This window comes from Bos taurus, chromosome 29, assembly GCF_002263795.3.
Source record: "Bos taurus isolate L1 Dominette 01449 registration number 42190680 breed Hereford chromosome 29, ARS-UCD2.0, whole genome shotgun sequence".
NCBI classification, from domain to species: Eukaryota; Metazoa; Chordata; class Mammalia; order Artiodactyla; family Bovidae; genus Bos; species Bos taurus.
Genome location: NC_037356.1, coordinates 26,455,328 through 26,466,682, shown reverse-complemented (window position 1 = coordinate 26,466,682; position 11,355 = coordinate 26,455,328). Strand labels below are relative to the sequence as shown.

General features: G+C 46.3%; 1 protein-coding gene across 1 annotated transcript; it reads right to left on the bottom strand.

Annotated features, from left to right (window-relative positions):
* Positions 1-4,814: 4,814 nt before the first annotated feature.
* Positions 4,815-8,027, bottom strand: SAA2 (serum amyloid A2). The gene is made up of 4 exons (NM_001075260.2): positions 7,964-8,027; positions 7,470-7,561; positions 5,501-5,639; positions 4,815-5,106 (listed from the first exon to the last, which is right to left on the bottom strand). The coding sequence occupies exons 2-4, from the start codon at positions 7,555-7,557 to the stop codon at positions 4,941-4,943; spliced, it is 393 nt and encodes a 130-aa protein (NP_001068728.1). The 5' UTR covers positions 7,558-7,561; positions 7,964-8,027; the 3' UTR covers positions 4,815-4,940.
* Positions 8,028-11,355: the final 3,328 nt, after the last annotated feature.

Below are 11,355 nucleotides of genomic sequence, written 5' to 3'. Positions count from 1 at the left end.
CTGTAAGGCTGTTGCCTGTTTGTCTGATGCTAGAGCTTGAAGCCCACAGGACAAGCCAGAACTCAGGAGCATGACATAAAGCCCATGAGAACCAGCCAGAACTTGTGTCAGTCTCTCTCAGCACCTGCGGTTTTGCTGGTCTGCAGAGGTTGGCTCCCTTCCTATGGAGCTGACCACCACCTGGTCCAGGAGTCAGAGAAGCCACAGGAGTGTCAGGGGAAGGTGGAGCAGCTGTAGGCCCAGCAGCTGCCTTGTGCCAATGAGATGAACCGAGAGAGAAGCCACAACGCTCATGAACGTCCTGGTCCCCCAGCACTGACCTTCCACACATAGACACAGCAGGACTGCTGCTTCCTTTCCAACCGCCGCATCTTGTGCAAACTGGCTCTTGATGCCCACTTTACGTAGAAGCATAAAGAGAAAGGTGTTGTGGGAAACATTATTTAGCCTAACCAAACTGACACATCAACTTCAGACCCATCACAGTCCACTCCCTGTCAACTCAGCATCAGTAACCACCTCCCTAACCCATAGCTAATTCCGAATAAAGACAATGGCAAAGTCAAGCTTCCCGTACATGATGTACTTATTCCATATACATCTGAAACATACCAACCTTTTTCCACAAAGAGGATAAAGTCTCTTTTTGCTTTTCTAATATATTATGCTTATTCTTTTTCTAGTGAGTTATTCTCCCTTTTTGAAATCCTATAACTTAAACACTGAGCTATACAGTTAACTGTTGTTAGTACATGGACAGAGGAGCCTGGTAGGCTGCAGTCCATGGGATCGCTGAGGGTCGGACACGACTAAGCAACTTCACTTTCACTTTTCACTTTCATGCATTGGAGAAGGAAATGGCAACCCACTCCAGTGTTCTTGCCTGGAGAATCCCAGGGATGGGGGAGCCTGGTGGGCTGCCGTCTATGGGGTCGCACAGGGTCAGACACGACTGAAGCCACTTAGCAGCAGCAGCAGCAGCAGTACATATTCTGTATGATGATAAAGGAATAGATGAGAAGAAGAAAAATATTTGTGAAATATATATGTATATAAACATTCACATTACAGAAATACTCACAATAGACAATCCTTTCCAACTGGTCACATGGCTGCTGTTGCTGTGAACATATACCTTCTCCTACCAACTATTCCATCTAACCTTTGCACCTCACCTTTGCCTACAGGGGTAACTGCAATCTGTATTTCAGAATGGTCTGGGTCATCACAGTCTTCTTACATGGGTGTTGTCCCCTTCCGTGACTTTTGCTCACAAGGCCTGTTGGTGATATAATCACAGGGCAGAGGATAGACTCTGCTTTGAGGTCATAGAGACGTGGTTTTGTATACCAACTTTGGCCCTATCAGTGTGGTCAATTTTCTTAAGACAGCAATCATCCTGATAATGATTAAGTGGGACAATGCCTGTTAAACCAAGTGCAGTGTCTGAAGGATTACCTTATCCAGGGGCCTTCCCCCCATCCGCAGGGGAACTTTGCCAATTCTGGGGTCCAGGACTGCTTCCACTTTTGAAGAAATCCACTTCAAGCAGAAGGTGGAAAGCAGTACAGGAAAAGTGTAAATGTTTGGCCACTGCATTCAACCAAAAGGACAAATTTAAATGTTTCTGACAACTCTTTCCTTAAATGTCCCACAATTTCCATCTCAAAACAACTAAAAGAATTAAAATTCAGTCTGAAAGTAAAAGTGAAAGTGAAGTCGCTCAGTCGTGTCCGACTCTTTACGGCCCCATGGACTGTAGCCCACCAGGCTCCTCTGTCCATGGGATTTTCCAGGCAAGAGTACTGGAGTGGGTGGCCATTTCCTTTTCCAGGGGATCTTCCCAACCCAGGGATCGAACCCGGGTCTCTCACTTCACAGGGAGACGCTTTAACCCCTGAGCTACCACGGAAGCTCAAAATTCAATCTACTCCCCAAAAAGGGAATCATCCCTAATTTTGACAAGAAATATTCTAGCTTCACCCAGGGCCTGTCATAGAGTAAACACAGCAAATATTTGTTAAATAATTATTGAATAAAGGATTTAGTAAATAAATAAGTCAGTGAATTTTTAGTTCAAGCCTGTGATAAATCTCTATTTAACAGATTTAGATCACTTATCTTTAAGTTTATTACTTTACTGATTTCATCAGAAAAATCAACTACAGAATGTATGCTTCATGAAAAAGTTCTTCATGCAGTTTCCTTTCCTTGCCCTCTTAAAGCCCCAAGTACAAGACTTCTGCCTGCTCTGTGCCTTTAACCTACTTTGACGGGATGCTCCCTCTCCTCCCTCATTGCAATTTTCCACTGATTATAGATAGACGACATGTCCCTTTAGGGCAAGGCCATATAAGATTTACTTTTATATTCCTAAATGCTTCACAATATATATTTTACTAATTTAGTTATACATCCGCATTTTTAATTATTGTAATATATGACATTTATTTATTGGGGATGCATTTTCTATTTAATAATTGTTATGTTTAAGTTGTTGCTATAGTTTCTGTCCCCCTAAAACCCATAGGTTTAACCCTAATTCCTAATGTGATGGTATTTGAAGGTAGAGAGTTTGGGAGGTGATTAGGTCACGAGAGTGGAGCCTTAATGAGTGGGATTAGTGCCCTTATAATACAGACCCCAGAGAGCTCCCTTGCCTTCCTGCCACATGAGAAGACAGGAATAAGACGGCCATCTATGAACAAGGAAGTAGAGTCTCACCAGACACAACCTTCTAGCACCTTGATCTTGGCCTTCACATCCTCATGAACTGTGAGGAATAAATTTCTGTTGATTATAAGGCACTCGATTAATGATATTTTGTTATAGCAGATTGAATGGACTGAGAGAAAAGTACAACTTCCATACAATGAATTTCACACGTCTTAATTCACCTGTCAATGAGTTTGGCAAATCAATCACCTATGTAACCCACATCCTCAAGAGATTTTGAAGGTTTCCATCATTTCAGAAACTCCCTCTCAGCCCCTCCCAGGCTATCCCCTCCGCCTCCAGAGGCAACTACTCTTCTTTATCATTAAATATCAGTTTTTTTAACCTGTTCATGAACTTCGTATAAAGTATACACTCTTGTGGAAGTCTTCTTCTCAATATAATAATTTGAGAAACAGTCGTGTTTATTCTGTCCCCTTTATTGCTAAATAGAAGTCCATTGTACAGACATGTCACAGTTTGTTTACCCACTCTTCATCTGATGGGCATTTGGGTTGTTTCCAGTTTGAGGCAACATTTCTCCCATGCCAACTGGGCCTGATGTTAATCTGTCAGTAGAGGGCTCTGGAGGGACAAGTAGGATTTACCGCCATCTCTTCCAGGTCCCGTGTCCTTCCTTCCATCCAGCTCCTCACGCACAGGACACCCACTGGCACTCTGGAGTTTTTATGTTATTCCCAGCCACTGAAGTTTCCCAGCAATTGCTGTGGCCTCACAGCTGGATTCCCAAGGTGTTCAGCAACATTCTGTCTCCCTAACAATACATTAATACCACAGACTAGGTGGCTTCAACCAGAGAACTTCATTCCTCACACATCTGCAGGCTGGAAAGTCCAGGACCAAATTGCAAACCAACTTGGTCCCTGGTGGGAGCTCTCTTCTTGGTCAGTGGATGGACACCATCTTGTTGTGTCTTTACAGGAGAAAGAGAAAGCTAGCTCTCTGACGTCTCTAACATTATAAGGATCCTAATCCTTCCAGCCCAGGCTTCCACACTTATGACCTCATTTAACCTTATTTACTTCTTTGATCTGAACAGCTCCATTAGGAGTTGGGCTTCAGCATAGAAATTGGGAAGGGGGGACACATTCAGTCTGAAGCACTGCCCTTTCCACGGCTGGCTTCCAGGGAGCTCAGAGGCCTTCTAACCCTGCCCCATGTGTGCTGCCTTAAGGTGAGTTCACAGGAAACCGCAGCTGCATGCCCAGTGAGTTCAACTGCACCACTGAGCGGTTCCATACCAAGCTTCATGGGTACAGGGGGGACATCTTACTTGTCAGCTTTGGATTGGGACACCAGCAATCTTTACCAGCCTTCCCATGGGCTACAGGCTTCCCAACAAGATCAAAACCTCAGCTTTCTGTATTTCTTAATCTCTTAGTAGTTAATCCTACAACCAGTTAATAATACCTTGTTTGAAAATTTCCCCTTATAAATCACTAACTGGTTTCTGGACACTCACTTACAGAAGTAGACTCTCTGTCCTGCTCTCTGCCCACTAATATTTCTGCAAGTAAGCTAGTTAAAATAAGAAGCTATGAGGAAACATTCACAAGCGAGGAGGCTCGATGTCTTCATTTAGGCTTCAAATAAGACCAGAAAATATAAACTAGCAGGAAACAGTGCTGGAGGGAGTTCCGAATGGCACAGAAAGAAGCTGGTTCATAGATGGGTTTCTAAGAGCTGCTGAGAAATGAACAGGAGATCAAGGTGGCAGTCCTGGAGCAGGATTCCACCGTCCAGTCCTCCTAGGGCTGTGTCCATGCCCCACACAGAGAGCACCGAGGACAGGCCAGGGGACTAGACCCCACGACAGTGAAGGGGACAGGACACAACTGCAGGGAGTGAGAAGGCCTGACTGAGAATGGCCTGGAAATGGCCCCCGTGTCACCAGAGGGGCCTGGAGAGGGAGCGGGTCTGATTAGGGAAGACTGGAGAGGGCGTCTGTCCTGAATGATGCTGAGATTGTGTGCCAGAACCAAACACACGTCTGAAGGCACAAGCTCAGCCTTCATGTTGGTGTCCGGCCATCAGTCCTGGAACTAACAGGATGTCCTTATACCAAGAATGACACACAGTCTCAGTATTCCATCTCTTGAGCATTTATTAGATCTGCTGCCTTCCGAGGACAGAGAACTCTCTAGGTCAGCGTCCCTGCCCTTGGGGACTCACATCCCCATCTCCTGAGCAGAGGGAGAGGCAGCTCAGTACTTGTCAGGCAGGCCAGCAGGTCTGAAGTGGTTGGGGTCTTTGCCGCTCCGGCCCCATTCGTTGGCAGCCTGGTCGGCCCTCGAGTCCTCCTGACCCTGGCCACTGGTCGTACCCTTAAACAGAGGGTCTGTGAATCTCTGAATATTTTCTCTGGCATCACTGGAAAGGAGGAGGGCAGGGAGGGGATTAATCCAGGACTATGAGCCACAGCCTCACCCCTCCCATCTCTCCTCTTTCCAAGGGATCAATGACTCTGAGAGGAGCCAAGGAAAGAGGGGCTACAACCCTGCGGTCCCCAGGCACTACCACCTCAGCACAAGTCCCCTGTATGTTGGGTGAACAGCACCCATAGAGGGAGGGTGGAGAGTTGCCGGTCTCACCAGCCTTGCTCTGCTCTTCAGCCCCTCAGACCTCACACTGGGCACTGGAGGGTATTTAATAGTAGGAGGGCCCACAGCCCTACTGGAAAGTTCTCCAAGGCTTAGCCTCTCCAGGTTGTCCTAAGCAGCCAAGCTCTGCTCACCCATCCCTGCATCCCCAGGGACCCTGGTACCTGATCACTTTAGCAGCCCAGGCACCCCCCGGTCCTCTTTGGGCAGCGTCATAGTTTCCGCGGGCGTGGAAGTATTTGTCTGCACCCTTGTAGTTGGCTTCTCTCATGTCAGAGTAGGCTCTCCACATGTCTTTAGCCCCTGGAAAGCAAAGCACATGGAGTAAGGATTATCAGAGGAGAGAAAACGGTGACACAGCTTACAGAAGAATCAAGGAATGAAACATCTTCCACCAACTCGGTTTCAGCCTGTGGTCATAGCACCACGGATGCCGTAGGGTGAGAAGAGCATTCCTTATGCCCAGTTGCCTGCTCCTGGTACTGGAATGAGAGTCATTGGGGTGGGGTAGGGGAGGGGCTACAGTTGTGGGACCTGTTTGTCTGACCCCTGTGATGCTGTCTCTGCTGCATGTCAATGAGGGCTCTACCTGATATGTTTAAGGACAGAGAGAGTTATTACAGGACAGGATTCCTCAACAGCATTCTATTGAAATTTGAGACCAGGTACATTGTTGCTGTTCAGGGCTGTCCTGGATATTATAACATGTCTAGCAGCATCCTTGACCTCTCAAACTATTCCCCAGTGTGACAACCGAAAATGCACCCAAACATCACCAAACGTCCCCAGGACACAAAGTTGCCCTGGGTCCAGAACCACTGTTGTAGAGAAAGCTGCATAGGATAAGCTCCAGGGCACGTGGGTGAGTGAGGAGGTGACATGCGAGACAGATTCTGAGAAAGGGGCAGACATACAGCTCCTCTGCTCTGACACCTAAGAAATGTGTTTCTGCCTCAAGAAAGGATCAACTGTGACTTGATTCCCCTGCCTGTTAGGTGAGTGAACGGAATCCTGAGAACTCTCCAGTGGACAGTACTGATGATGTGGGCTGCTTGAGGCAGTGGGTCTTTTCCTCAGCCTGGCTGCACTTTCCAATCATCTGGGGAGACACTGAAAGTCCCCTGAGCCCTCACAGCCCAAGCCAATCACCTCCCCATCTCTGGGCTGGTCTCAGGCAGCAATAGTTTTCATGGCCCCCCAGGTGACTCCAAACTGCAGCCAAGATTGCTCAGCCCTCGGCTTGAGGAAGTGGTGCTGGGAGAAGTCTACTCGGTGAGAGCCTTGGCCTCAAACACAGCTGGGTTCCCACCTCTGTCCTGCCACCTGCTGACGGGCACTCAGTCCCTGGGCGATGGACTCGGATGCTCTAAGCCTCGGTTTTCTCCCCTTTCGGTGGAGGAAGATGCCCCCTCAAGGAGGTTTTCTGCAGGTAAGTAGGTGACCAACTGTCCCAGCTTGACCAGAACTGCCCCTGTCTTCGTGGAACTGGCCCAGTTAGTGCTGCTAGTGTCCTGGAAAACTCCCCAGCCCTGGGCAGAGCAAGAGAGTGGGTCACTTGATTTGTGTGAAAGGGCTGAGTTCCTGGTGGAGGCTTTCATATGATATTAGGTGCCCCCCCCCCCACCCCACACATACACACACCTTTATTTTTTGTAAGTTTAACAGCTCGGAAAGGGTAGGAAATAGACTAAAGCAGGGACAGTGTCACTGAGTATAGGAAGGACCGACAAGGTGTTCTGAAGGTCTCTGAATTGTCCAACTAGGAAATGGAAGGAAGGAAGAGAGGAAGGGAGGGAGGGAGGGGCAGGGATGGAAAGACAGGAGAGGAGAACAGATGGACCGCTTTCACCCTACTTCGTGCAATTGGTCTGAGGGAAAGTTCGTTCCATTTCAGAATTCTTTTGTGTCTTCCACTCAAACTGCTATTTCAGCTGGAATGATGCGCGTTCTTTCTCTAGTACCTGATGGACATAAATCCTGTGCTTTTCAAACTCTCTGAAAAAAGCTCCCCCAACACCTGGCACATTCTACCACATACGGGAACACCTCCTAGGACCGCAGCTCCAACCCTCAGGGGTGTTTAGGGTGAAGCCTAGAGGCCCAAGAATGCCATTGCCCCTCCATCGGCCTTACCTTCATAAGCCTCACCAAAGAAGGACATCCACTGGCTGTGGACTCCCAGCACCAAGGAGCAGAGAATGAGGCCTGTGAAGAGCTTCATTGTGCTGAAAGGAGAGGAGAGGGTCAGGGAGACACGGACAAGCCTCGCACCTCCTCCGCCTGGGGTTTGTATGTCGAGGAGAGCCTGGCTGTTCATCTCTACTAGACTCAATAGTCCTACTAGGCACACTGCAATAGGACCTTACTCGCAGCCTCACACCCTCAATTCTGAACCCACCAGCCCTGAACCCAAGACTGTCTAAGAGGTCAACCAGATGGCTTTGATGGAAGAAGAGGACCGTTGGGTCCAAGCTGTGTCTTACTAAAGCAGCCTTTCGTTAATCAAAAAGCATTTCCCATGAACCACTCTGCCAGGACTGACCATATATAGGGGAAAGAGAAATCAGAAAAATTATGTTTTAAAGTAAGAATTTTCAAAGAAATGGCTCCTTGAAGTGGTTCCTCACCTGATCCCCAGTGGAGGAGAGCACTGGTCCGTGCCTGCTGCGGAGAGGTGGCTGTATTTATTCTGAGCCATCCCTGGGAGGGACAGGGGTGAGGAGAACAGCTGGTCTGGCGCCCGGGGAGAGTCCCTGCAGGTCATTTCTCCTACATATCTGCAAAGGGTGACTCACCGGACACCAATGGCTGTCCTCATCCACAGGTCATTTCCCTAGTTGTGCAAGCCTGAGGAAATGATGGAGGCCTGATCTGCCTGGTGGCCACTATGGGGAAGACGGCTGTCCTGTCAGCAGTGGAGAGACTGAGGCGGGGACCCTGGGCTGCGGCGCCCCAAGATGGCGGCCTCCAGGCTGCTGGAAGGTGTGTGGTTAGGGATGACGCCTCCAGCCTGCACCTTGCTTTCCTGGTCATTTCCTCAGGATGGTCCCTGCTAGAAACTAAATCCTTTGAGTTCATGTCCAAAGCCCTTGAGTTTCAAAACCGACAGACCAGCCCCAGGGAACCTCATGGGTGCCCTGAGCTCCTTCCACTGCTCCGGCGCCAGTGCTGAGTTGTCAGTTCCAGGGCACAGAAAGCCCTCTCAGTCTCTCAGCCATGCGTTTCATAACAGTCAACACTTACTAATGATTTTTTTTAAGTATAATAAAATAAGAGAACCTTTTCAACTTGATAAAGGTTAAGTCAATAATCTATAGCAGCAGTCACAGTGTATTCTCTGCAAACCTGAGGATCTCTTACGACCCTTTCAGGGGGAGTCTATGATATCAGAACTATTTTCACAATAATATTCAACAGTAATAATCTTTTCCTTTTTCATTCTCATTTTCTCATGAATGTACTGGGTGTGAAACGTTTATTGATACACTTTTAGATTTCTGCATTCAACTGACCTTTAAGAAACTACCACTTGTCAAGTTTTGGTATCATATCAAAGAATAGCTTGAATTATCTTAAAACTCTGTTAAAATGCTCTGCCCTTTTCCATCTATGTTTCTGTGTAAGGTTGAATTTTTTTCACCTTACTTGGGTTCATACTTCAACCCAAATAATGTATTATGACAGATTGAGTGCAGGGTCAGATGTGAGAACCCAGATATCTTTGATTAAGTCAGATTTTTTTTTTAATTTTTAATGTAAACTTACTATATTTGTTATCATTTTTTTGTTTTGGAAAAAGATTGTTTTCATTAAAATATATTATTTATGTTAACATAATGGATTTATTATCTTTATTTATTTGACCATTTATTAGACACTCTGCAAATAGTTTTTCATAAATTAACTTTTTATGAAGTTTTCATAAAACTTCATAATATCATGAATGATATATTATTGTGTTTCAATATTCTTTAACATTTTTTTCATTCTAGTGTGATAAATCCTGATAGAGTCTCCATAAATAAAAGTTCTTTGAGGTCTTCAATAATTTTTAAGAGTATGATGGGACCCTAAGGCCAAACAGTTTGAGAATCATTGCTCTACAGCAAATATTATGTGTAAAAAAAAAAAACCTTCAGGTGCATTCTCAAGAAGGCCAAGGATAAGACATGGATTCCTCTTCAGATCAACTAATTTCACATTCTCCTGGAGGACCCACTGCTAAGACAAGAAACAGGAGGAGGGTAAGAAATGGAAGAGAAGAAATGAAACCATCATTATTTCAAGATGATACAACCTTTTACATAGAAAATCCATCAGCATAAAGTGGACAGAGGAGGCTGGTGGGCCACAGTCCACGGGGTTGCAAAGACTTGAATATGACTGAACACGTGTGCATAACAAAACCTTTCAGAGAATTCAGTGAGATTGCCATGTTTCACATAAAAAAATCAATTGTATTTCTCTACACTAATTTTTAACAGCTAAAAAATACAACACAAAATAGCATCAAAGCATTAACTATCTAAGCAAAAAGCTTTAAAAATACACCAATATTTATAGAACAAATTTAAGTTTGTTAAGGGATAAAAAGTGGAGATGTGGGAATGTCATGTTCATGGAGAGGATGTTAGTAAAGATGTCAGTTCTCCTTGGGTTAATATATAAATTCAGTTCAGTGCTAATCAAAAATTCCCAGGGGAATTTTTTTAGGAACCCAACAGATTTATTCTTTATGGATGAATGAAGGGCCATGAATAATGATGCCAATTAAAAAATAAGAGCCGAGAGGGGACATGCCCTAGTCTCTGAGTTGCATGAGCTTGAGATTTAGCCCAAGTGGGGAGACAATTCTGAATGCTGTGTCTGTGTCTTCAGGTCAGAGGGCATCCCTGGGGCCGTGAGAACTGAGAGCTGTTTGTATTGCCAGTTATGTTCAAAATAGGCATCAGGGAAGGGGATCCTCACAGCTTTAAAGATCCTTCTCCCCCCGGGTCTGGATGAAATAATTTCACATCAAGTAATGGGTGCCCACGGAGAAGTGTGTGCACCATCCCCTGCTTCACCATCCTAAGGGGAATGTTAAAATGGTGTTGGGCCACACCTGGGGATGATTCACGCGAGATGGGACCGAGAAGGTGAGGACCCAGTAGGCATGCTCTTTCATCCTCCCTGCACCAGTGCGAGCAGTGTGGCCAGCACTCTGTGGTGTCCAGGAACAGGTTTGTTACTTGAGGTGGGGAGCAGGCCAGGGAAAGAGGAGTGTGAATAGTGAATGGAACACACTGGGGAGTGAAGGTTTCCCTGGGATGGATACAAGCAGGAGGTGGAGGAGTTAGAGAGTGTACTGTCTGGGTTGTGATTGTGGAGAGGCAGGCTGGGGGCAAAAATGTGTAAAAGTTGAGAAAAAAGGAGGCACTTGTACTTATCTGATGAGAACTCTAGAACATAGCAGAACCTGCCATGGAGAGGTCACTAGATTCTTGACCACTCTGCAGAGGAGGAAGAATGGACTGCTGGGTTGACTGAGACTAGAGACAGTTAGGTCAAAGAAGCGAGATTCCAGGGATTTTAACACGACAAAGCAAGCCAAGCAAGGCTCCAACATCCACTGGCAAGGGCCTCATACAGTCTGGCTCATTTAATGGCAGCAGGAGGCCTGAGTCATTCCAAGGGTGCCTCAGAAGTTGTGTTAATTGCATTATTCTGTTCTGTATCTGTGTTTTTGATGCTTTCACATTCTGGGGACTCCCCGACCCTGGAGGGACTGCTTTTTCCAGAGGTAGCCAATTCTTAGAGATCAGTAAAGTAACCTGTAATAGTAAACTAACCTGTGAGTGAGCCTTTTCTATGGAAACCAACCAAGTCAGTCATACCTCAACCACCTCCTTTAAGGGGCTCTCACACTCTGGGTGTCTATCTACCTGCCCTAATTGCTCCAGAGCCAGGTAGTAGACAACCAGAAACCAGCCCCTATGCCAAGAGCCAGCTGGAGGTGTTCAAACTAGCTAACCCTGCT